The sequence below is a fragment of the Sminthopsis crassicaudata genome, chromosome 2, assembly GCF_048593235.1.
Source record: "Sminthopsis crassicaudata isolate SCR6 chromosome 2, ASM4859323v1, whole genome shotgun sequence".
Lineage (NCBI taxonomy): Eukaryota > Metazoa > Chordata > Mammalia > Dasyuromorphia > Dasyuridae > Sminthopsis > Sminthopsis crassicaudata.
In genome coordinates, this window is record NC_133618.1 from 324,905,143 (window position 1) to 324,932,684 (window position 27,542).

The 27,542-nt window shown below is 34.4% G+C and overlaps 1 protein-coding gene across 2 annotated transcripts in view; it reads right to left on the reverse strand.

Annotated features, from left to right (window-relative positions):
* The window catches only part of CCDC175 (coiled-coil domain containing 175), a 113,818-nt gene that overhangs the window by 12,208 nt on the left and 74,068 nt on the right, over positions 1–27,542 (reverse strand). For both annotated transcript variants that reach the window (XM_074290252.1, XM_074290253.1), the window contains exons 11-16: positions 27,075–27,146; positions 23,042–23,177; positions 20,293–20,424; positions 8,988–9,126; positions 4,733–4,812; positions 1,980–2,132 (exon numbers count right to left, since the gene is read on the reverse strand). In XM_074290252.1, the coding sequence (XP_074146353.1) occupies positions 1,980–2,132; positions 4,733–4,812; positions 8,988–9,126; positions 20,293–20,424; positions 23,042–23,177; positions 27,075–27,146 (712 nt within the window). The remainder of the gene's footprint in view (positions 1–1,979; positions 2,133–4,732; positions 4,813–8,987; positions 9,127–20,292; positions 20,425–23,041; positions 23,178–27,074; positions 27,147–27,542) is intronic.

The following is a 27,542-nucleotide window of genomic DNA, read 5'->3' on the forward strand; positions in this document are numbered from 1 at the left end:
GAGGGAGTGGAGGAAAGGGAGGGAAAAATTTGGAACATAAAATTTTTCAAGGGTGAATGTTGAAAATGATCTATGCATATGTTTTGAAAATAAAAAAGTTTTAATAATAATAATAATAAAAGGAAAAATGTATTAAAAACTAAAGAGTAGAGAAATATTTTTCTTCCTTGTTTTCTCGTAGTATTTTTTGGCAAGGATGATTAAATATTGTTTTCCTTTTTAATTATTTTCCCCATTTCTCTTTCTTAAAGAGAAACTCAGAAGGTATTTCCCCATCCTGCTCACTCAATTTTCTCGGAACTTTGGCTTGCCTTTTTTTTTTTTTTTTTTTTTTTTTTTTTTAATAGCTGATGATCTCTTAGATTCTCTTCCTTTCTTTGCCTAACTAGGAACTTCTAAACACCCTCACAAGAATGATCCGGTGAAAACTTAGGAATCCCATCTTTATTTCTCTATATTACTTTCTCTACAAATTGTGGCCTCCCTTTTTGTCCTCAATAGTTCATCTCTCCTCAACATAGGACTTTCCCCTCTCATGATTGTTAAGCCTATTAATTTACAAACTGACTTAACTATAGTAGTTAGAAGTTACTCTTAGAAGTTTTTAATGCTAAATTACTCATGCAAAGTAGTTATCTAATTGAGTCCATTTTCATTGCTATGAAAATGATTTACATAATGCCTTTGAGTCAAAATATAACCAACATAATAAATTAATATTTTAATTATATATGGTTAATCAATTTACAGTTGTATTCAAAGGATTTATAAGAGTATGAGTTAATTACAATCTGCCAAAATACACTATGTGCATTATACTCTTGGACAATACATAAAAGAAACTCTTATGCATAGGATTATATCTTTTAAAAAATATTTATATTGATATCTTTTGTTTTTATATCAGTTATATCTTTTGTTTTTATATCAGCTATTTTTCCTTTTATATCTTTCCTTACTCCCCAAAAAAGCCATCCTTTATAAGAATTTTTTTTAAAGATGAAGAAGAGAAAAAAAAATCAACAAAAAGAATCTCCTTGTAAAAAAATAAAGTCTACATTACCAGCAATGTTCCATACTCATGGACCCCCTACCTCCTCTACAAAGAAGATGGGGGAGGCATCTTCTCACATTCAGCTCTTCTTCATGGCCAATCATGCTACTTAAAATTTTGTGACATTATTTTCATTACTTTATAATTGTTCTGTCCTTTTCCATCATTATACTCACTATGTATAGTTTCTATGGATTCTCTTATTTTACTCTGCATGAGCTCATTTAAGTTTTTCCAGTTTTCTCTCTATTAATCTTGCTTATCCTTTCTTATACTATAGTCACAGTCCATCAAATCTATTCTTAAAATTTGCTCAGCCATTTCCCAATTGATGGGCTGTTATGAATATTTTGGCATATGAGTCTTTTCAATCTGTCATTGACCTTCTTGGAATATGTGCCAACAGCAGAATTTATGGGTCAATTTTATAGGATAGAGATATTGTAATCACTTTTTTCCCCATAATTTCAAATTGTTTTCCTGAATTGTTGGATGAAGAGAGAAATGTTTTCCTTTTCAGTCAAGATTACAAATAATGATCTACAATATAATCAAGAGGCAGACAGATGTAATTAACTTCAAAGAAGATTATAAAAAAGCTTTTAATATTAAAAACCAGGGTATTTGATGGAATATCCATGTACAAATTGATTGCTCTTATTTGTAGTTGCATCATGGGCATTCAGGCCCATCCTTTCATAACACTTCCCACAATGACTTTTCTAAAATTTTGTCAATTTTTTGTCAACTTAATAGATTTGAGGTGAAAACTCAGGGTTGTTTTGCTTTGCATTTCTCTTAACATTAATTATTTGGAGCATTTTAATGGATATTAATATATCTGCAGATGTGTTATCTAGAACACTAATTTCAACCCAGTACAACTTCTATTCCCCCATGCGTAAGTGATCCACTTTGTACTTACCTTTTTTAGTCTATGGTTTTCCAGAACTAAAACTTTCAGGTGTTGTTCTACTTCATAGATACTTTTTTCTGAAGTAAACAGAGAGTTTAAATGATCTCTCATGAAGGCAAATTCCTTATTTCGGCTTTTCTTCAATAAATTCTTTAGATGTTCCTGTTTATACATATGTTAGCAATTAATTTTTTAATATTTTGAAGATATACCAGCATATATAAGGTTTGCTGAAGAATATGCAGAAGCAAAGATGTGATTCATCAAATGAAATGTTCATTTTTAAGGACAAAGGGGGAAAAAAGACGTATATAACAAATCTTCAGGAGAGATTCCCTATGTTATTTGGAAGGAAAAATTATAAATGGCTCTTCTTTTGGATATCAAAGTAAAAGAGGTAGAGAACTGTCTTGGAAATCAGATAAATCTGCATTTGAAGACTTCCTCTACCCATACTCATCCTCTGCCAAGTTATTCAGTCTCACAATATGCAAGGGAATTCTCAAAGGCACTCAGTTGCAAAGCAAGTATTTCTTTGAAGAGGGAGTTTCATTTTTGGGAGGTCTTCATATGTAAATGAATTTTAAAGTCAAATAATCCTTTTACAATCATTTTGGACATGGATATTCTATCAAATATCCTGATTTTATATTAATAGCTTTTTTATAATCTTCCTTTGAATTTAACTCCATCTGTCTGCCTTTTGATTATATTGTGGATCCTTATTTGTAATCTTGACAGAAAAGGAAAACATCTCTCTCTCTTCATACTATGTCTTATTTTTTTCTACTTGTGACTTTTTCTAATGGAATACCTGTCTTTCCCAACCTATTCCCTTGTTGAATCATACAAGTTGTGTCTGACTCCTCAAGATTATTTGGGGTTTTCTTGGCAGAAATACTAGTGTAGTTTGCCATTTCCTTCTCCAATTCATTTTACAGATGAGGAAATTAAGGCAAATAGGGTTAAGTGGCTTGCCTGGGGTCACATAGCTAGTGTTTGCATTCATACTCAGGTTTTTCTGACTCCTGATCCAGAGATCTGTCTGATGAGGTTAGTGCAGTGCAGAGAATTGTGGAGATCCCCTTTTGGTCAGAAGCACAGGTTCTTTGTGAAAGAATTCATGAATCCTGAAATATTAATCGCAAAAATGGAAGTTTATTGTTGGATAGGAAACCAGTTTTGCTAAGAGACTGACTTCTTGAGTGGCAAGGTTAGGGAAATGGAGGCTGGCACTGAGAAGAGAATGTCTTTTCAGTGAGCAGGGTCCTGGTCCACTATGCCAAAGAGGCAAAGAAAGCTGCTTTGGACCTTCTGCAAACAATGACTTCAGAAATTGGCCTTTAAAAAGGAATCTTGAAGTTCAGATTTGAGGCTGAAAAGAAAGCCAAAGTCCCCAGACCTAGATGCTTATCAATATCTGGCCCAGATCTCCAATTGGAATTTAAAAGGGTCTGGTATCCCCAATGTGATACTTTTTGACAAGATTTCTAATTGAATAATGACACAACTTGTATGGGGAGATATGCTTTCCCAGGAGGGCCTGAGACTCCAAGATCAAAAGGGAACACAATTTCAGTGTTAATTTTACAGATTAAAAGGGAGCACAGTTTCAGAGTGATTACAGAGTTCATTCTTGTCATGTCCACTATGGAGATCAACCTTTTTATAGTACCAACATACAGATCTTAATAGGAAGAGGAAAAATGCCTCTCTGTTTCCAAAATAATTCTCATAAACTCATCTTTAAAGTCAAGCAATTTTTACCCACTTATCCAGAGCTTTACATCAGTAAAGCTATAAAACAAATACTTTTTAAAAAATAAGTATAAATGGTGATGTCTCTTGAGGAGGGATTTCATAAATTTAGATCAGAGAAGCAATGTAATCTAGGGCATTGAAAACTATCCTTAGAATCATAAAGACTTTGCCATTTATTGATTATTTGACCCTAGCTAGGCAAATCACTTAAGGTCTTCAGACTTCCAGGTAGATCTTTAAGACCATATGTTAAAAGTGCAGATGTCAATTTGCTTTTGTAAAGAAAGTTTTTTTCAAGTAGAGTTCCCCATCTGAATGAAATTATATAGTAAATGAAATTATATGGTACAAAAATGAAAAAACAAAAAATGAACAATGACAACCCAAACCAATTGAAAGCTTGGTTATGTGGTTTACAAGTTCATATTGGATGAGAAACAACAAAAAGCAAAAGCCCTAAGGGGTAACTAAGTGGTGCAATGAATAGACTGGCTTAGAGTTAGGAAGACTCATTTCTGAGTTCAAATTCAGTCTTAGAAATTTACTAGCTTTGTGACTTTGGGCAAGCCACTTAACCACTACAATTCCATTTTGCCAAGAAAATGAAATGACACTGAAATGACAAAAAAAGGTCCTGAGAGGTATGCTTTTAGAGGGATGACATCAGGGGAAGTTATATCTGATAACCAGACCATAAGAGAGGAGACAGGAAGACTAAAAAGCTATTACATACTGCTATTCAGGACAATAATTAGTATTCATAATGTGATATTTAATTGATTAAATTGTTCTCTGTTCTGAAGGATTATAAAGTGTGTAATACATTTTAGAAAGATTTCCTATTTTTTTTTAAAGCTTTGCTATTTAAGGTGACAAGACAGTTACTTGGAAAATTCTCTTATTTCATTCCCTGATAATACTAAAAAATAGAAGATGCCACATTACTAGTTATACTACCAAGATATCTACAAAAGGAGAAAAAAAGTTAATTAAAACATTACCCTCTCATTTTGGTATGTTATTGTTTCCTTTCTCATCAAATCAATGCCACGTTCCAATGAAAGATGTTCACGAGTCTGTGCTATTAAACAAACAATCATACTCAAATTTATTCATACATTTTTTTATATGTGCCATGCATTAGATGTATCAATTTCATTATTATATGACTATTGGGAACTCTAGGTGGTATCTTAGATACTGAGTAGTAAATGTCTACTAGATACTGTTTTTTTTTTTTTCCTCAGTTATCATTTGCCCTGCTTTTGAGTCCATTTCTTTTCTTTCTACTTCCTTATTCTATTCACATTAGCATTTGCTTTTTTTTCAGTTCTCTTTTAATAATAATGAACATTGAATTTATATCACCCAACATGTAAATACCCCAAAGTTACTTACTTTTTTCAACCTCTGAGGAAGCATTTACTGTGAGTTGAGCCTAGAACAAAGAGACTGTGAAGGAATGCCTGCCATTTCCTTTGTATGCCTTCAGGAAAGTAGGTAGCATTTAGTAGGATGGAGCTAAAACTATTCCTGGAATCTCTGAAAGTGGCCCAAATATTCCTTAAGAGCAAGATGGGTAATCATGAGAACAGGATTTGAAGTTTCAGACTAATTAAAATCCTGCCTCAGATACTTAAATACAAATCACTTAACCTCTCAATCTTTTCATCTATAAAATAGGGACAATAATAGTATCTACTTCACAGCTTCCTATTGTGAGGTTCAAATGTACCATAGAGCTTTGCAGGCCTTAGGAGTATATACAAATGCTAAGTGAAGGCAGGCTCAATCTTCAGAAGACTAATAAAAACTTATGAGAAATAGAAACTAGATTAAAATCTCAAAAAAAAAAAGTTTAGTGAAATACAAAAAATTCACAATTCTTGGCATCCAGTTTTGCGAATTTAAACCTGAAAATATTGAGTTAATTTCCATATGCTGAACTATATATATATTTTTATTTTTGGCTCATTTTTTGTTCATCCCTCTTATTTCTATATGCATCCTTTCTCCATTAGATGATTCCTCTTTTGTCCCAAATGAGAAATCCTAGTCACTTCTATGATACCCATACCTGGTCTTATGGTCTATCACATAATCTTTATGTATGTATAATGCTAGAGAAAAGATTCTTCCTTCTTTACATTAAAAAACCCAAGACTTGAGGGAAAGCATTGATGAAGCATCTACTATGTGCCAGGCTAGGTGGCACAGTGTATAGTTTTTTGGGTGTGGAGTCAGGAAGACATGAATTGAAATCTGACTTCAGACATTTACTAGCTGTGTGATCCTGAGCAAGTTATTCAAATCTATTTGCTTCAGTTTTCATATCTGTAAAATAAGCAGGAGAAAGACTGGACAAATCACTTCAGTATCTTTGCCAAAAAAATCCCAAAATGGTGTCATAAAGACAAAGACAAGTGTTAGACATGACTGAAAATGATAATGACAACAACTTTGAGTTAAGCTTTGAGTTAAGAACTATATAACTCTTACATCATTTGGTCTTCATGGCAACTGTGAGATAGGTGATGCCAGTGAGATCACAGCCCCCTTTAAGATTCCTTGTACCTTTGATTTACAAGATCTGTATCTGAGCCAGTTTGGGCTGTACCCAGCCCCAAGAGGATCTGAGCTGGCTTGGGTTTTCAGCCCCCATTCTAATGACCTGCTCAGATAACCCAACCCCCATCTGCTCAGGTTTCCCCAAAACAGTTTCTTCTTTATCTGAAAAGCCCGCCAAAAATCTGGCCTTCCAGGAATTAATCTGAGCCCCGCCCATATGCTCCTTCAAGCAGATAAAAACAGCAAAGATAGAATCATCCTTTGGTCAGAGAGTTCAAAGATGCCAGCAAAGATGCTTTGCATCAGAGACTCTCTGTCTCACCACTTTCCACGTATATCTTCCTCTATCTAATGTCTTTTACTAACCAGACTTTAACCTTAGTTCCAAACCCTACAATAAATCTCTTTTTACCAATCTAGGTTTTCAGGCCTGTAAATTCATTTACAGGGGACTCTCGCCTCTACTAGACCTGATTTAACTTTGTATCCTTGCGCCGAATCCTAAGGGGTTGCAGGGGAGCTCCATGTGACTCCCTGTACCTCAATCCTGCCACTAGACTTCAATTAATCCTATTGAGGTATACCTCACCATTAGGTATTTACCTCATCATTTGGTTCCCTGTTACCTCATCAATAGGTACTAGTTGAAGAAACTGAAGCAGATAGAGAAGTGACTTTCCTGAAGTCACACAATGTCTGAGGCCAGGTTGGACATTAGGTATTCCTGATCTGTTCATTGTGATACCCAACTGTATTTTAAATTTTTATATGACATTTTAATAGGTATTTAAATAATCTTTTGCATTAAAAAGTAGTGTTTTATGAAATGTGAAAAGCCAAGTCAAAAAATTTAGATATAGTCTACAAAGTCATGAGTGGAAATGAAAATGTTCTTTAACTGTGTTAATTAACATATCGTGCTATAAGATGAAGGGGAAAGTGAAACCTGAAAAAGATGGCTTAAGAGGCTTTATTTTAAACTCTTTTTTAAAAAAAGTAAAATTAACATTGGGATTCAGAACATTAAGAATGAGAATTAGAAGAGAGTAGCAAGAAATAAAAGTATATCAGCTCTTTTTGTGGTGACTAAGAATTGGAAGTTGAAGGGATACCTATCAATTGTGGAACTGATGAGGTTTAGGTTTTGGGGTTCCCTTCTGTCAGGGAACCAAATGATAAGGTCTAGATTTAGGGAACCAAAATGAGATTAGGGTTTCTGGTGGTCAAGGACTTAAATGATATGGTCTAGTGGCAGGTTTGGGGTTCAGGGAACCAAATGGAGAAGTTAGGCTCCCCTACACTACCCCTTGGGATTTGACACAAGGGTAGTGAGTTTTGGGGAGATTCTCTGTAAAAAGGAACTTACAAACCTGAAAAAACTAGACTGATAAAAGAGGTTTATTATTGACATTGGAAGTCAGCCTTTACTATGCAAGAATAGTAAGGCTGAATTCCTCAGTGGAGGAGTTCTGGCAGAGAAGTTAAGTTTAGAAAAATCCCGACAGAGAGGCAAAAAGTCTCTTTAGGGAAATAAGTGAGGGAGATAAAGAGAGGATAGTGCTGAAAGAGAATATCAGCTCAGTGGGCAGAGGTTTCCTTGGCATGTCAGGTCCTCTGCTAGGAGTTGTTCTAAGTTGGCTCTTTTTATCTACAAGCTGGGTTTCAGCTTGGGCTGGAATTTGAATAGAATTGAATGAATCTCTTTAATTCAATAGGGTTGGAATTCTTTAGCTTCAGGATTGAACCAACCCCACCTAGATAACGGAATGAAGCTGTTTATCTTGTTTCCCTCCGGCGGGGTCTCTCACTGAGGCAAAGTTAAAGGAGATTTTCTCCTTTAGGGAGTTTTAGAGAGTTTCAAAATGAGTGACAAAGTAGAGGTATATAATTTAATGGAATTCTATTCTTCCATAAGAAAAATCTGGAAAAACTTACACAATCTGATATAGAGTAAGGTAAGTAGAATCAGAAAAATAATGAATAACAATACTATAAATGAACAATTGTGAATGACTAACCTATTCTCTTAATCATTTATTAGCAATAAATAATTCTTGATAAGCTTCCAGAAAAAAAGAACTGAAGAGTCTGAATGCAAATCAAAGCATATATTTTTTACTTTCTTTCCTTTTTTTTTTTTTTTTTTGGTGTGTTTTCTTATACAAAATGAACAACAAGCATATATTTTACATGATTTCACATGTATAACTTATAGAAGATTGCTTACCCTCTTAGGGAAAGAGAAGGGAAGGAAGAGAAGAAGGAATAGAATTTGTTACTCAAAACTTTTTTTTTTTTTAAAAAACAAATGTTGAAATGTGTTTTTTAATGTAATTGGATAAAATAAAAATATATCTGTAGGTAAACAGATAAATACTATTTATGGTAACAGAGGAATTTTATTGAATGCCTTAATGAATATCCTTAATACTTAAAAGAAATACAGTCATGACACAGTCACTGCCCAGTTTTAGAAAACATCAGGAGGTTCATATACTTGGTTATATACCACTTGATATTAGACATCACTGTTCTTAGAACTATAATTCTACCCCTGTTCTTCTGCTAATTTACTTGACTTCTGATTTATAATAAACAGAATCTATATTTTGTCCTTGACTACAAAAGAAGCAACAGGAAACTTGATTATTGAAATATTAATTGAATCGAATAAATTGAAATATTTACTTGCTATTTCATTTTTGATGTTTTCAAATGCTCTGAAATGTTCTTCATATTCTTCCTTAACTGCTTTCAATTTGGGAACGTAGTCTTCCCATTCATCTTCCTTTACTTTGGTCATTTCAGTTTCTATAATATATTCATCCTTTAAAAAATGGTTATGAAATATGACTTTGACCAAATCACTTATCTCCCTAGTTATATACATTTCTTCAATTTTAAAATAAAGTCTAGGTGGTGTTCAGCAAAGTTGGGCAATAAGGTATTGAACTTTAGAAAAAAAAATCGATCATACATTAATTAAAAATTTGCTATTTAAAATATGCTTTAAATATTCAGATTCATATGATGCATTTAAGTGATTTACCTGAAAATTAATGACTTTTCAACTTTTAAAAACAACCACCTAATAAACAAGTTGTGCTATGCTGTGAGAAATGATTAATTGACTGATTTTTTAAAACCATGGAAAAACTTGCATGAAATAATGAAAAGTGAACTAAGCAGAACTAAGAGAATGATGTATACAGTAACAGCAATGTTGTTTGAAGAATAATTGTGAACAACCAAGTTATTCTGAGTGTTATTAATATTCAAATCAACTACAAAGGACCTATGAAGGAAAATGCTATTCACTTCTAAGGAAGGAACTAACAGAAGTCTAGACAGTATGTAAAACATACTGGTTTTACATATATTTATAAATCTGTGTCAAATGGTGGCTTTCTTTAATGGAAGGTAGAAAGGGAGGAAAAGAGGGAGACAGTTCAAAACTTAAAATGTAACAAAAAAGGAAATAAAATTTAAAACAATAACTATCTTTCAACATCTAAATTATCAGTGAATTTCAAAGAATGGGTAGTAAAAAGAGGATACATAGAAATTCTAATAATGTGGACTCAAAAAATAGGAAAGTGAAAAATTAGATAAAATTAGGGATTGATAAATATTTAACAATTGGCTGTCCAAAAAAAAGTATGCATGTCACATTTTTTAAAAGTTTTTATTGATGTCTTTTTTTTTAAACATCATTAGAGTTGTTTCCAACATACCTCCCCAACTCTCTTCTAGAGAGCCATGTCATCCATATAACTAGAACTATTTTTAAGTATAAAAACAAAAAATAAAAAAGGAAAGAAAAAAATCAGCACAACTGGTCTATACTGAAAACATGTGCAATGTGTACCAATTGTGGATCTCCCACATGAAGGGGTTGGTTGGAATTGCCTTCTCATATTTCTTTATTTAAGTCCTTCTTGATCTTGTAATTTTGTTATATTAATTTGTGACTTTGGGAGGTACAATTCTTTCCATTTACATTGTTGTTACTATGTATATACTTTTCTTAGCTCTGCTTACTCTACTTTCCATGCTTCTTTGTATTCATTACATCACATCTTTTTTTTTTATACTAATAATTTTTAATCTTTCAAAATACATGCAATTAGTTTTCAACATTCACCCTTGAAAAATCTTGTGTCCAAATTTTTCTCCCTTCCTCTCCCTCACTCCACTTCCCTAGAGAATAAATAATCCAATACAGGTTAAATATGTGTAGTTCTTCTAAACATATCTCCACATTTATCATGTTGCACAAGAAAAATCAGATCACAAAGGGGAAAAATGAGAAAGAAAAAAACAAGCAAGCAAACAGCAAAAATAAAAAAGGTAAAAATACTATGTTGCAATCCATATTTAGTCTCCTTGGTCCTCTCTCTCTGGATACTGATGGCTCTTTCCATAACAAGTCTATTGGAATTGCCCTGAATCACTTGAAAAGAGTTGAAAAGAGCCAAATCCATCACAATTGATCATCACATAATCTTGTTGCTATGTACAGTGTTCTTTTGGTTCTATTCACTTCACTTAGCCTGAGGTTATACAAGAGTGAATGTTGAAAATTATCTTTGCATGTATTTTGAAAATAAAAGGCTATTATTTTTTTAAAAAGCCTATTGAAATTGGCCCAAATTGCCTCATTGTTGAAAAGAGCCAAGTCCATCTCAGTTGATCTTCTCATAATCTTGTTGTTGTTGTGTACTATGTTCTCTTGGTTCTACTCTCTTCTCACTTAGCATCAGTTCATGTAAGTCTCTCCAGGCCTTTTTGAAATTATCTTGTGATTGTTTCTTATAGAACAATAACATTCCATTACAGTCATATACCATAACTTATTCAGCCATTCCCCAACTGATGGACATCCATTTAGTTTCCACTTCCTTGCCACTACAAAAAGCACTGCTATGAACAATTTTGTGGGTCCTTTTCCATTTTTTTATGATCTCTTTCAGATACAGATTCAGTAGAGACACTGCTGGATCAAAGGATATGCACAATTTGATATTCCTTTGGGCATAGTTCCAAATTGCTCTCCAGAATGGTTGGATCAGTTCACACCTTCACTAACAGTGTTTGAGTCCCCCAGGTTTCCCACATTCTCTCCAATATTTATCATTATCTTTTCTTGTCATCTTAGCCAATCTCAGAAGTGTGAAGTGGTATCTCAGAGTTGTCTTAATTTGCATTCCTCTAATCAATAGTTATTGAGAGCTTTTTTCATATGACTAGAAATGGTTCTAATTTCTTCATCTGAAAATTGTCTGTTCATATCCTTTGACCATTCACCAATTGGCAAATAGTTTATGTTCTTATAAATTTGAGTCAATTCTCTATGTATTTTTAGAAATGAGACTTTTACCAGAACCTTTGGTATATCACATCTTATAATACAACAATATTTTGTTATATTCATCTATCACAATTTATTTAGCCATTCCTCAATCAATAGGTATCTACTTTGTTTCTTGTTCTTTGATTTCACAAAAAGTGTTGCTATATATTTTGGTGTATATGGAGATTTTCTTGTCATTGATGACTTCCTTGGAGTATAAGCCCTATAATAGAATCTCTAGTTCAAAAGGTATAGACACTTTAGTTATTTTATTTGCATAATTCCAAATTGCTTTTTTAAATGATTGTAGCATTGTACTACCCAACTAACAATATATTAATGTGCTTATTATTCCATAATCCCTCCAACCTGATGCCAAATTGCCATTTTTTGTCATGTTTGTCAGTTTGCAGCTTGTGAAGAAGAATCTCAGAGCTATTTTGATTTGCATTTTTCATACTATTTAGTGATGATTCAGACCATTTTTAAAAATGTGGTTGTGAATATTTTGCAGTTCTTTTCAAATTGTTTTGTTCATATTCTTTAGTCACTTATTTAAAAGGGAATGCTTATTAGTCTTATATAATTAATTGTTTACTTATCTTAAATACCAAATCCTTATGAAAGAGATTCCCCTTTCCATTATGCCTCACTCCCAGAACAATACTAATTCCTTCAGGTGGGGACTTCTGGTCCATAGCACTCCCAACCTCCTTCCTACCATGCTTATGCAGCCGAGTTCTGATCTATACCCTCCCTGTGGTCACCTTCCTCCTTTATTTACCTCAAAATATCTTCCCCGGGGGCCATGACCTTACAATCCTCCAGAGGCCAATTGCCTCCCTAAATTCCAACTCCTTACCTCTTGAAGTTGGACTTCAAGTGATCTTTGCAACCAAAAAACCAAAAACCAGGAATTTCAGCTTATGTTCCCCATTTCCCATCACAGTAAGTCTCCCTTCATCTATTTGAGGATTTATCAATGGAATCTCTTTCTCACCATCCTCTCTCCATTATAATTCGTACCTCCCTGCTCCTCAGTTACTTTCCTGTGGTCTTCTCTTCCTGAGAGACTGACCTGGTTACAGCACACACTTTTCTGTGTACCCTTCCATTTTTGTAATGTATGTAGTCCCACAAAATACATTGATTCACCTATAGAGTGTAACAAAGTCTATTCATAATACCCCAGGCAGCCTCACTTATCGCCTTTACCTCCTCCTGGAACCACCTGACTTCTGCCTTCACTTTTGTCTTTGTATATACTTAGAAATGATTTTTAGTGTTTTTTTCTGCTGTTGCTATATTTCTGCTGCATTCATTCATTTCTCCTTCATTTCTGTTGTCGAGTTCTAAAGAAGCAAATCATCTCTTCACATCTTGTTTTCTTTCTAAGATGTTTAGAATGTTCATTATTATTGATCAGCCATCTTTTTCATTTACCTTTTTTCATTTATGGTTAACCTCAAATTTGTAGAGTTGGTCATCCTGGGCTGCTTTCTAACTCTATTACTTTTTAGAATATCACTCCATTTCCTCTTGCACTTTCTGGTGGTTGAAGAATAGTCCTACATTATTAGAATTTCCTTTCCTTTGTATTTGAAGGCCCTTCACTTAGTCACTTGCAAAATATCTTAAATTTATAGACTTGTTTAATTTAACCAGTATGTTGTTTGGAGTTTGGAGTTAGCAGCCTTGAGGTGTTTTCTAATGGAAACCTTTGCATTCTTTCAATTGGTATTTCCTTTTCTGTATTCAGAAGATGTGAACAATTTTCTTATATTATTTCTTGCATTATAATATTGAGGTTTTCTGACTTGTCATGTTCTTCTGAGTGACTTGTAATCCTTAGAGTGTTTCTACACATCAAGATCAATATACTTCAGGATCAGTATGTTTTGCTTGAACTGAGACCATATTTTCTTTTAATGTTACCACTTTTTGTTTTTCTTCTTCTAGATTGTCATTCATTTCTGTGTTATCAGTTGTCCTCTTTTTTGTTTCTTTGGTGAGACTTGCTATGACAAATTCAAATTTTTCTGTGCTACCAATTATTTCTGATATAAAAGTCACAAATTTTGCCCTTGTTATTTTCATTCTTTTTTAAAATAAATTCAGGAACAGCATATTATGGTATCATAGTCACCTAAAATTTCACAAATTATTCAGGTGTTATCATTCTCTTGTTTTGCAGTATTTGTTCACAGAGACCTGAACTTATTTACTAGATCTGGAGATTATGTTTCCTTCTACTATTATGTTTTCCCTATTGGTTTATCTCTTTATGATCAAAGTCTATAAACTTTTCCTGAAATCTTTAGTAATTTCAATCTTCCCTTTTGATTCAGCCCCCAAAGTATCTCAGCTTTCTCCCATATCAAGCAATTCATGGTTCAGCCCTTTACAGATAAGTAAGTGTCTTGTGCCTTTCTCAGTTCCATGATTTAGCAGTTCCAGTATGCTGCCATATGGATTCTACTGCAGATGATTGCTGTCATTTGGACTTTGGATCTCTGAGGCTCTTGGACAAAATGAAAGAATGAGGGAGAACATCAGGAAGTAGAGTTAAACTCCATTTCAACTCCAGGTACATATTTTGGCTCTTTGCTTCTCTGTTTCTCCACTCTCTTGTAGAGATCTTTTGTTTCAGAAAATGTGGGCTGCTGAGGCCCCAGCAAACTTCTGCAGCTCAGATCTCTCTAACACTGAAAAGAGGCAGGAAGAGTGCATGTAGGATTGGGTTTTGGGGTAAGTTCATGGGTCGGGTAGGTTAGTGCTACTCTACTACCAGTAGTATGGTAGACATGTAGAAAAAGTGTTGATTTAGCTCAAGATAAGTGTTAAATTATGTTCTATTTCTTTCCTTTCCTTCCTTCCTTTTTCTTCTTTCTGTTGTGCCACAGTTCTCTTTTATTGTCCTGGCTTAGTTTCCCTAATTGTCCTGACTCAGTTTCCCTGAATTGTTCTGCCTCAGTTCCTAATTGTTCTGCTCAATACTGCAATACCATTCCTTCCTCCTAATCATGATGATCCAGATAAGGAGAAAGACCTTCTATCTTAGACATCATCAGAATGTTCTGTGCCTCCTCCCACCCAGTCAGAACCAGATTGATAGTCCCTTTCCCCTCTCACTGCTCTGACTCCTCCCCTGCCTTGGTTTACCCCTATAGCTGAGCCACCTGCATATATACGTCATTGAGAACTCACATTGGTGGCTGGATACTTTGGACATCAACCCTGGGGGCAGCATGCCCCCAGCACAATCTCTCCCTTTCAAATAAAATATTAAAAACCTCTAATCTCTATCTTGCCTCAGTTTCTCTGGCATTCCATTTTGGAGACTTCCCACTGAGATATTAGAAAATGAGAGCAGGATTAGAGATTAGAGACATTTGGATCTCTGTCTTGGGCCTTGGGGTGGTTGAGGATTGGGGTTCTTGGCCTGGAGAGTCTGTCCCTCTGGATTTCTGCAGAGTCTCCAGGGAAGAGAGCAGTTTTCAGTAGCAGCCACCCTCAAAGGTGGACACTCTATTTTGGCCACAGGAGAGTAAGTCTGGATGTCTTAGGACATAATCTGATCTGTTTCTCTGTTCCATCTGTCTGTGTTCTAGACCTGGATTCTCAGAATAACAAAATGCTGATGGCATTAAATTCTGAGAAGGGTATCAGTGGGATGCTGGATGATTCCCTCTGTTTTGTCCGTCTTCTAACACATCTGGTCTATCTGATTCTGAGCACCTTTTTGAGCACTATCTGGTTATATGTGTTAAATGTTTTGTTTAATGTTGTAACTATGCAGTCTATGTCTGTGTGATCTGTGTTTTGTGTTCTGTGTGACTTGTCTGTTTTGTTGGTTAAAGAGTTTAGCTCAGCTAAAGGTTGAGGAACAATGATTAAGAATTGGTTATTTCAATGTTGCAAGTGTGCTTAGCATAAAAATTGCTTGTGATTTTAAAGTTTTTAACCTGTTGCATTGATCTGTAAGTAAAAGGAACAGAAAAGTTTAGCTATTTTAAGAATGGCAGAAAAGTTTTTCTCTCAAAAAAAAAAAAAAAAAAAAAAGCTGTCTGCTTTAGTTTGAAAGGAGGGAAAAAGCAATAAAATTCAAGCCTGGCCTGGGCTAGGCTGGGCAGATAAGGCCTCTGGAGGACAAAGGAGTTTATACTAATTGCTTTGAAACTTGGGGAAAAGGGTTTGGAAAACTATTTTAAACCTAAATGAGGAAAAAAAAAACAAACTGTATTTTTTGGGGCAGTTTTAAAATTGTGGGAAATAATTTTACTGTTGCCTATGCAGGCTAGATTTGGTTATCTTTGAGGATAAGATCTTAACAACAATGGCTTGTTAAAGAGAAGTTCTGTTAACTTACCTGAAAGGGGTCGTGTGCCTCTAATTAGGTAAAGAATGTTACCTTCTGAAATACATTGGGTAATTTGTTAACTTTATAAGTTATGCTTTAAATTCAGCTCTGCTGGATGTGTGGATTTTATGGAGTCATTTAGCTATCCACTGTATTGTGAATCTTAATAGTTTTGAAGGTAATTTAGAAGAGACAAGAAAAGCTGCATGTGGAAAAGAGGATCTTTTGTCTTCAAGGGTGAAGCGTTAAACTCACTCCCCCCCTACTGCTTTCTGCTACTTTAGCAATGAAGCGTCTAGTTAGAAAGGTTGTTGGAAATATAATATAAAATATTTAGCAAGAAGAAATAGGAAAGTTTTTAATGGAAGGATTTCTGTGTGTGAAAATTGAGTGCAAAATGGGAGGGAATCTTGTCCACCGATGCAGTTAAGCTGGGCCCTCCCCCTCGATTCCTATGGCTACCTTCTTGGAGATGGAGAGGGGGGAAGGACAGCCATGTGGAATCACACACACACACACACACACACATACACACAATAAGTGTGTCCCAGCCATTTTCTGCTGAGGCTTAGTTGATTGACTGAATATTTGTTTCTTTTGATACATAATGGTTTCCTTGGTTAAGGAATATGGTCATAAATGTGATCTATAATTTGGTAGGGTTATTTCTAAAAGTCTAATATTTTTAAGAACGTGGATGCTTTTATGTGGAATTAGGATATTCTATATAAGTTTTAATTGATTTTGTATTGGGTCATCTTGAGGTCGTTTAAAATAATAGTTGTTTTTTTTTTCCTTTGTCCTTTTGAAAATATTTCTGTTATGGACAATATGCAATTTGGGATATTTGTCTATGTATTAGATATTTTAAAAGCAAACTGGTTTGTATGTATAATGTTCACTTATGAGACATCTACTTTGGTATGAAAGATAATTGTTCTAATTTGTGAACTTACTGAGACAAATTTCTTACTGTTATCAATATAAAGTCATACCTGGTTGGGATTTATCTGAAATGTTGATTAAAGGGATTTGTTATTGGAAGTAAAATTTCTTTGGCTTATAGTTAATATTATTTGGGAGTTATCAGTTTTGATTGCTTATCTTGTTAAAGTCATTTTTTCCTCCTGTGACTGAGCTCTATAATCAGAGCCATGGTCAGTAGAAATTGCTAATGCAATTCAAATATGTGATACCTTGCTGTTTCCAATCTGGTTATATGTAATCGTTATATTCTAAATACTTGGACAAATAAGTCTGGTCATCTATCTGTACTCAATATTGTGTCTGGATATTCAAGTTTTTTTTAAAGGTTTCTAAATAATGAGAGGATAATTAACAGTGGTCTGTGAAACCTGTTGTTTTTTATTGGGACTACAACCGTTTGCCTGTTCTGTGAAGCAAACTCATCTCTTCACATAAGAATCTGTTCTTCACATTTTGCAGCAGTTTTATGAATCAAGTCTTTCTAATTCAGACTGTTCTAACCTTCATTTGTTAAATTTGTTGTTGTTGTTGCTCTAGATTTTGGTCAAATTACAGCCATATCTGGGACCTACATCAGCTTTGATTGTCAGCACCCCATCCCCTTCTCTGGATTGAGCATCTCCGCCCATCCTCAGCATGAAGCAGTTTTTGAGAGACCATCACCCCTGCTCCTAGTGTACTTTGGACTGATATGGGGGAATTTAGGAATGGTTGTTGCATGACAGGAAAATTCTTGTACATAACAGATTAGTGCAATAGGGTTTCCTAAAAATGGGATTTACATATGGGATGGTTATTTTATAATTCCTTTCTGTGGGGAAAAAAAAAAAAAAAAAGAAGGAAGAGATAGGAAATTGGGGAAACTGGTGGATTTTTCTCAAAAAACTGAAAGAATGGGAACCTTTAGTTCCTATTCACTTTGCCTTAGGCACTTCTGCCCCACCTTCTGTCTCACTAATTCAGATTGAATTGGAAATCCTTTAAACAGTCCTTTTCAGTTTTATTTATTTATTTATTTATTTATTTATTTATTTTTCATTCCTTGCTTAAATTTACTGAACTATGATTTGCTGGTTATGTTTTAATTTTGAAATCCCTTATTTTGTTGTAATTGCCCTGGTAGACTCAGTTTTGGGGATTATTATTTTTTTTTTTTTTAGAAACAACCAGAAACCAGACTCCTGTCTTGGAATTGGCAGTCTCTCTGATCTGTTTCTCCACTCCTGTAACCCCAGTTCCTTAATTAGTATTTCAGCATTCTCAAAGGACCTTGCAGTTTGGTATCATGCCTCTGAAAGTTTGGGGTTTGATGGTCTAGCTGAATACTCTGACACTTTGCTCAGAAATCTGGATCCTTTCTGTTTCCTTGTAGCAGCCCTGTCTGTTCCTCTGGGCAGGGACTCCAAGCCTCACCCTTTTCCCCTGCAGTGGGTTGTCCCTCTGAATGGGTTGCTCTATAAGCAGAGACGAAGTTAAATGCACAAATGACTGCAGACCACCTAACTCAAAGTGAGCTGTCCATCTCAAACTGGATTCTCTGGCTCAGATGCCCCGGAACTGCAGAGGACCTGACATGATAACAACAGGGAGCCTTTGTATTGCTGATTAATTCTGGGGTTATCCAGGAAAGACTTGTCCTTGCTATGTTTTATTTTGATTTCACATAGGGTTGGTCAAAATTATGGTGCTAAGACTTTTCAGGTATCTAGAGGAAGGTAATGCAATGATTTGAAAATTCAGAAGTGAGAGCATGTAGAATGTTGTGCCATAGTTCCCTTTTATTGTTCTGACTCAACTGAGTCAGTCCCTAAATTGTCCTCAGTTTTCCTGAATTGTTCTGCCTCAGTTCCAAATGGTTCTGTTCAATCTTGCAACACCACTCCTCCCTCCTAATCATGGATGCAGATAAGGAGAAAGACCTTCTATCTTAGACATCATCAGAATGTCCTGTGCCTCCTCCCACCCTGTCAGAACCAGATAGATAGTCTCTTTCCACTCTCACTGCTCTGAGTCCATCCCTGCCTTGGTCTACCCCGATAGCTGAACCATCTGTGAGAACTCACATTGGTGGCTGGATGCTTTGGACATCAGCCCCGGGGACAGCATGCCCCCAGCACAATCTCTCCCTTTCAAATAAAATATTAAAAAACTCTCTAATTTCTATCTTGCCTCAGTTTCTTCAACATTACACTTATTCCCTTATTTCCTTCCTCCTTTCCTTAGTCCTTCTTTCCTTCCCTCTTTCTTCTTTTCTTTCTTTCATTTCAGTTTCAGTGTTCTAGATTAAAGTCTGGGTCCTGAGAATCTTGGGGGGTGGGTGGGGCTCTGAAACCCTTGAAGAGGGTCAACAAATTAAAAATTAAGTCTTAATTTCTAAAATGGTAACTAGCTAAAAATATAACCCACACAAACAAAATGTTATTGGATAGATATTCAATAATTTTTAATAATATAAAGATACTGAGAACAAAAGCTTGAGAACCACTGTTTTAGATCAGTGATGTCAAGGATTAAATAGAAATGAGGATCACCAAACCCTATATTAAGCATCCCTAAGGGTCACATGTTGATTTAGAAAGTAAATATTACATTACCTATGCTCTATTGTGTTTTTGTTTATTTTGTTCAATATGTTACCCACTATATTTTAATCTGTTTAGCTACAGAGAGGAATTGGGCTTTGAGTTTGACATCTGTGATCTAGACAATCAATAAAAAATAAATCTCTAATTTATAGTTTTAGCCAATTTCTAATTCTTTTGAGAACATACAATTTTCCATGCTAAAAGTAGATGACTGACAAAATATAAAGACATAGTTGAAATCAGTAAAAAAAAAAATAAGTCTTCTATTGTTATGGGCATGGTAGGAAAAAAAACTCTGATAAATCTGAAAGATTATTAAACATATTGAATTGAGGAATATTGAGTGATGTCAATATCTGCATGAAGATGTTTAGCAAGAGAAACATTTTAAGGCTGAGTTTTTCTCTATTGAATAAGATTTTTTTTTTATAATTATTAACAAGTTAATTCAGTGGAGTCTTATGTGTACTGTACCCCTGTGTCAGTTGTATGATTTGTGAAGATTAGGACCACTATATAATGTTATTTGAAAAAACCTAACTGATTTCTTTTAAAATTTTCATCAAGAATATTTTTGACAGAAATTTTATAGGGAGGAAAAAGTGGGTATGTGAGCTGGTAATTGTCAACATCTTTTTGAACATTTGATAAATATAACATTAGGAGAATATGCTTCAAGTTATTTTTTTCATTGAAAATGACATTTACCTCAATTGCTTTTAATTCTTCAGTGACAACATGCTCAATTTCTGAAAATATTTCCTCTTCTTCTTTTATTTCTTCAGTAAGTTCTTCTATCATTTCTTCATGTTTAATGATTTCTTCATCACAAGAAAAACCCTGGTTATTGAAGAAAAAAAAGAGCTATAACTCTCCCCAGTGATCAGGTTGGCACTTTCTAATAATCACACAAATTTATTTCCTGGAATGAACTTCATCTTTCTATTACAACAAAGCATTTATTAAGTACTCTGTTAGGGGCTAAAGAGAAAAAGACAAATCTGGGCTTCTTTATTTCAAATAAAATATTATTTTCTCTGGGCTCATTGACTGGCCTCTGTAGTTCCCTATTCAGAAAGGCACATAAAGAATTAAAAGGTAAGTTTTAAGGGTTTTAAATGCAAAAAGAAGAGATTATATTTGATTCTGGAGTGAATAGGGACACCTTGGAGTACACTGGAGTACACTGAGTACACTTGGAGTACACTGACATGGTTTAACATGTTTCAGTATCATCTCATTAGTGTACTATGTGAAAGGAGATTGGAGAGGGGAGAGACTTGAAGAAAGGCAAACAATTAGGAAATTATTACACAGTCCCAGTGAGAAGTTATAATAACAGTCTATCTCAGGGTGATGGTCCTGTGGTGAGAAGTCATAATGATAATCTATCCTAGGGTGGTGGTCCTGTGAATAGAGAGAAGGGGATAGATGTGAGACTTGTCGTAATAATGGTGTCACCATTCAAAGGATATGAACAGACAATTTTCAGATGATGAAATTAAAACTATTTCCACTCATATGAGTGTTCCAGAATCACTATTGATCAGAGAAATGCAACATTAAGACAGACTCTGAGATATCATTACACACCTGTCAGATTGGCTAAGATGACAGGAACAAATAATGATGAATGTTGGAGGGGCTGTGGGAAAACTGGGACACTGATGCATTGCTGGTGGAGTTGTGAAAGAATCCAACCATTCTGGAGAGCAATCTGGAATTATGCTCAAAAAGTTATCAAAATGTGCATACCCTTTGACCCAGCCATCCTACTGCTGGGCTTATATCCCAAGGAAATACTAAAGAAGGGAAAGGGACTTGTATGTGCCAAAATGTTTGTGGCAGCCCTTTTCATAGTGGCTAGAAGATGGAAGATGAATGGATGTCCATCAATTGGAGAATGGTTGGGTAAATTATGGTATATGAATGTTATGGAATACTATTGTTCTGTAAGAAATGACCAACAGGATGAATTCAGAGAGACTTGGAGGGACTTACATCAACTGATGCTAAGTGAAACGAGCAGAACCAGAAGATCATTATACACTTCAACAATGATACTGTATGAGGATGTATTCTGATGGAAGTGGATATCTTCAACACAGAGAAGAGCTAATCCAATTCCAATTGATCAATGATGGACAGAATCAGCTACATCCAGAAAAGGAACACTGGGAAATGAGTGTAAACTGTTAATTTTACCTTCTGAATCCAATTTTTCTTGTGCAGCAAGAGAACTGTAAGGATCTGCACACATATATTGTATCTAGGAAATACTTTAACATGTTTAACATGTATATGACTACCTGCCATCTAGGGGAGGGGGTGGAGGGAGGGATGGGACAAGTTGTAACAGAAGTGAGTGCAAGGAACAATGGTGTAAAAATTACCATGATTTTGTTCTGTCAATAAAAAGCTATAATTAAAAAAAAAAAAAGCACAGTACCTGACCCCCCCAAAAAATGGTGTCACCATTGCCTAATGACTGATTGACAATATAAAGCCATACTTGAAATTAGAAAAAAAAGATTCAATAAATATTTAATATTTGACTCTCTGGAGCCAGTAGGAGCTGGCTTCAAACAGCCCATGGGTAGAACTGAACATGAAGCTATCAAAAATATTTAAGTGAATATGAATTAAAATAATGTGAGGAGTCAAAATTGTGAACATGGGAAAATGAAAGGATAATGTTACTTTCATTTTTAAAAAGGGTATTCAGAAAGTAGTATTTGTCTACACTGAATCTATCATCTGCATTATACATGACTTCGGTAACAATAGTTAGGGATTTTGCTTGTAAGACTATTATTACAGAGTGCTGGACTTGGGGTAAAGAAGACCTAAGTTTAAATCCTGCCTCAGATACTTACTGTGTTGACACAGTGTAACTTAACCTGTTTTCCTCAGTTTTCCTCATCATCTGTAGGATGAGGGTAATAACAATAATTGCATCTACTTCCCATAGCTGTTGTAAGGATAAAATAAGGTGATTTGTAAAGCATTTTATAAATCTTGATGTTTATATTTATATTATAATGGAGTACACTAATATCTATTATTATTGCTATAGAATAGGCTTTTGAGGCCATGTAGAGAATACAGATAAATCATTTTCCTTCTCAAATTCTTAAAGATATTTTTCTTTGGAGATTGCCCTTGCTGAAAACCCCAAATAATTTTCCAATCAAATGTTTCAAAGACATATGAAAATACAACTATATTCTTGAGCAGAATTCTTTATCTTTTGGTAAATTTCTATTGCAGATATACAGTAAATAGACATTTTTCTTAAGAAAGTAAAATTATCTACTCATCAGCATGAGATTGAGTAATAAAAATAAAGTTTTGAAAAGAGAATAAATATATTATTTATTTAACTGGTCAATAAGGATTTTTTTTAAAAAGAATGTCTGATTTTCCTAAAATTTCCATTTTTAAAAAAGTTCCCCACCTCATCAATTAGTTGAGCTCGCTTTTGTTCAATATATTCAACTCTTTGGATGATTTCTTCGAGGTCGTCATATTCTGTTTTCCTCCAGCGCTCATGCTCTTTTTGAAAATTGATTACTTTCCACTGATTCTTAATGCTAAGAATGAGCACATACAAAATGATGATTAAATGGATACTTTTACTTTAAAAGAAATAAAAGCAAAGCAAGAAGATAATTCCTTAATGAGTCTTACAACACTACAATTTTACAAAAACAACTTGTGGTGTTGATTTCTACTCTTACTGACACAATATATTTCAGAAAATAACAGTTACCAAAAAAGATAGTACAAGATGCTGAGAAGAAAAAATTTCTCCAAATTATTATTTTTATGCTAATCTGTGATCTATCTAAACCACAATGGGTTCCCCACTGTGATTTAGATACATAACAGATTGTGATGTGGAAGGGACACAGTTGTATATAGTGGAGATATACATTATGACTTCCTTTGATTTTTTTTTTTTTTTTTTTAGATTTTGTGGTGAGGTTTGAGGTCCATCTAATATATTATCCTAACTTGTGATGAAGTTCTAATTTGATGTGGAAACTTACTAATTGTCTTGCTGACAAACCCTTCTTCCCTCCTTCCACCAGGGCATTGGTTTTCCCTGCCTGTGAATTGTGATAACCTATCCTGTTTGGCATAATGCTATTATCATTGAGATGGCTAAGACTGGACTGGCCTACACTTATGCTGCACCTGGAGATGAGTCTCATCACTTTGCAGATGGGGACAGAGATATCTGTGAAGAACTTTACAAATTCCCCCCATGCAAATCATTATTCAATGGACCAGTCACTACTGGTCTACTGAGGGCAGATGAGTTGGTTGGTTGGTGGAGGCATGGTACAAAGAACCAATCTGGAACCTTTTCAAGCCAGAGAGTTTCATTAATCCAAGAATCTCATTGGAAATTTACTTTATTAAAAAACCTATTGAATCAATTAAAGATCTCAGATGGGCACTATCTTTTGTCTCTTTTTAAGTAGTTAAGATGGAGATTTATGCAGACCTGGTCACATAAAGATGAGTTTGTAGCCAATTTTTTTTTTGAGACAGCAAAAGACAGGGTGAAATTCCTAAAAGAGAGGGATTTGATAGACTGTGTCTAAACTGTTCTGCCCCTGGATTTCATGCCTTATGATCAGCCTATAACAAGAATAATTAGAGCCTGTCTTTTGGGTAGAACTCTAAATAGTATCAGGTTTTACCCAGACAGACCAGCTGATAAGATTTGAGTGGGAGGTCACTATTCTGGTAAATATGGATGTCTATTCAAATAGGCTATTTAGGGATGGCAGGCAGAGAGCTTGCCACCTTGTTTGATGGACAGAGTGTGACAAGTTCAGGAGTGTGGTTCCTGAAATATGTTAATAAAGAGACAATTGATTGACATATAATGGGACTACTAGTAAAAATGTAAGGTAACATAAATACATAGGGCAGTAAGGGCCCTCCAGTTGTGCTTAACTCTAAGACATCTCTTAAAGCTTCACCCCATTTGAATATAAAGGGCTTCTGGATACTGTCAGATAGATTATTATTATAGCAAGAGACTCCTAAAGGATCCACTGGGGAACTCCAGTTTCTCTAGGAGTTTGCGAAATAGACAGCTAAGAGAAAGAACATTTTTGAATTTTTGGAAGTTGGAATATATATGAGAGCTACCATAACCTCTTTGCTGGCTGTTGTTGTCAGGATCAAACGGAAATCTCTGAAGTTACCCAAATCATATCATAAAGTTAAAATCAAATGAACCTGGTTCTTTGAGAAGTCACAGTTACTTCCTCCTTAATGATGGAGAGGAAGGAGTCCAGAGTACTTTGCCACATCACATCCCCTTATAAAAAGCATGTATAATTAGTGAGGAAGATGATGTCTAGTGATTTATAATAGTCTATAAGGATCTGAACAAAATTGTTATGTCTATCACTGTGATTCCTCTTTACCTTGTCAATGTGATGGGCTATGTTGTTTTGGCCCCAGGTGAATTGTCAGAGGTTATTGGTCTCACCGATGACATTTTTATCTTTCGGTGTCTGAGAATAGTGAGAAGCACTTTATTATCACGTGGGACAGACAGTCTAATATAAGCCTTTATCATTCTTCTCCAGGATCACATGAACTCTTTCATTTTGCCACATTCTGATGGGCAGAGAAATGAAAAAGGTCCCATTCCTGAGGATATTGATATTTACCATTGATAGCATGATATTTATCGTATCAGATGACGTCATAGTAGCAAAGATTCTAGAGTAGATAGTGGCCCAGATGAGAAGCAAAAGATGGGAGGGAGAACTATCCTATGAAACCCCAAAGTCTGCTCAGTCAAGAGTTGGGGAACTTCTCTGCATTTCCCCATTGGGTAATGAATGAATAAAAAAGTGTTTTTCACACTTACTATGTACAAATCACTTTACTATGCACTGGGGATATAAATAGAAAGCAAAACAATAACTGCCTTTAAAAGAGCTCATGTCAAAATAGATAGACTTATTTAATACATATAGGGAGAACCCAAATGGTTCTGGATGTGGCCCAAAATAATTGAATTGTGTTCACCAGCACATTAAGTACTGATAGTAGATATCAACAACCACATAGAAGACTCTTACAGGTAACAAGAAAGCTTTTCCAATGATTTTAATCAATGGATCCTCTCTTTACCATTGTGAACAAACACTTTTATTTGACAGAACAAAATGCCATCAAATCTTTTTTTTTTTTGAAACAAATTGTTTCCCATCCATTTATGATAATTTGATGTTTTTTAGGGAGAGATAAAGCAAATAATTCTAATCAATGACTCTTTGATTAAAAAGCATCAGATAAAATGTAATAGAGGGATATATATTCTCACCAAAGATAAATATTCTATATTATACCCTTTTGTGAAAAGTTTATTTTTGCCCTTCTATTCTCTATTTTAACAAAACAGTATTTTATTTTTTCCAAATACATGCAAAGATAGTTTTCAACACTCATTTTTGCAAAACCTTGTATTCCAAATTCTTCTCCCTTTTCCTCCTCTACCTCTAAGACACTGAGTAATTCTATATAGGCTAAACATGTCTTACTCTTCTACTCTCAACCAAAATCTCTCCTTCATGTCAAATATCCCTAATTCTTCTACTAGATAATCTTAATGGCTTCCTTTTAAATTCCCTCAACATAGTAGCTGTTTTATTCTATGCACATCCTAGGTTTTCAATATTTCTTAAAATATAACCTATAGAATTAAACAAAATATTATAATTGTGATCTGTTTGCATTAGGATACAAGAAAAATGTCAAAAGCCTTTATTCTATTCAATTTTCTTCTATTAAGGTTAAGATGACAATTAGCATTTTTAGTCACCAGATCATAATATAAATGCATTTTGAATTTACAGATATTTTTCATGAGAACTTTTGTCATTATGGCTTTCTTATTTTGTACTTGTACAGTTCTTTTTAAATGTTGTAGGACTTTATATTTATCCCAATTAAATTTCATCTTCTTATCGAGTTGGTATTCTATTGAGATCTTTTTGAATTCCAATTCTGACAAATGGTTTAACTAACTCTTCTAGCTTTGTGTTATCTCCAAATTTGAGAAGCATGTCACTTATGATTTCATATAAGTCATTGGCAAAAAGTTGAAGAGCACTAAAGAATGATCTCTGAATTCTTTCACTAGGGTTACTGACATTCACATGTTAATATAATTTTCTTGATGCTATAGAAATATTCCATAAATGTACATGTTTTAATTAAGTACTTCTTAATATTCTTTATTTAACCACTTTACATCTGACAATCTTAGTTCTTTTACATGGAGACAAAAAAGTTTAAGGTAAACAGAATTTCATTTTGTAAAGTTGGTCATTTTGAACTACAATAATCATTAAGTGATTCTATTTTCTCCTCTGGAGTTATACAAATTGCTGTGTCCTTATCAAATATTTCTAACTTACATTTTACAAAGTGAATTTTAAAAATAAATTTACCTTTTTTGGCTTTCTGACATCCAATTTCCTTTCAGAAATGCTATTTGTTTACGATAGGATTCTATTGTTGTTCTGAAATAAAATGCAATATTTTAAAATTTAATAATAAATGTATATTGATTTTATGCACAATACAAAATATTTGACTCTGAAGAAATGTCTTTTCCACTTGGGAGCCAATTCAGAGCCAAGATGGTGGAATGAGGACTCACTTGAATTCTCCCCCAAATCCCTCCAAATACTTTTAAATGATGACTCTAAACAAATTTTAAAGCATCAGAACCCACAAAAAGATGAAGTGGAACAATTTTCTAGCTGAAGGCAGCTTAGAAGGTTGACATGGTCTGAAGCCACTGTGTCAGCACAGCCCAGGCCCTTGTAAATCAGGAGCAGGATGTGGGTCCTCTAAATTGGTGGCAGTAGGAATGATGAACAGAACTCTCAGCCCACAGAGGCCAATGACAACTC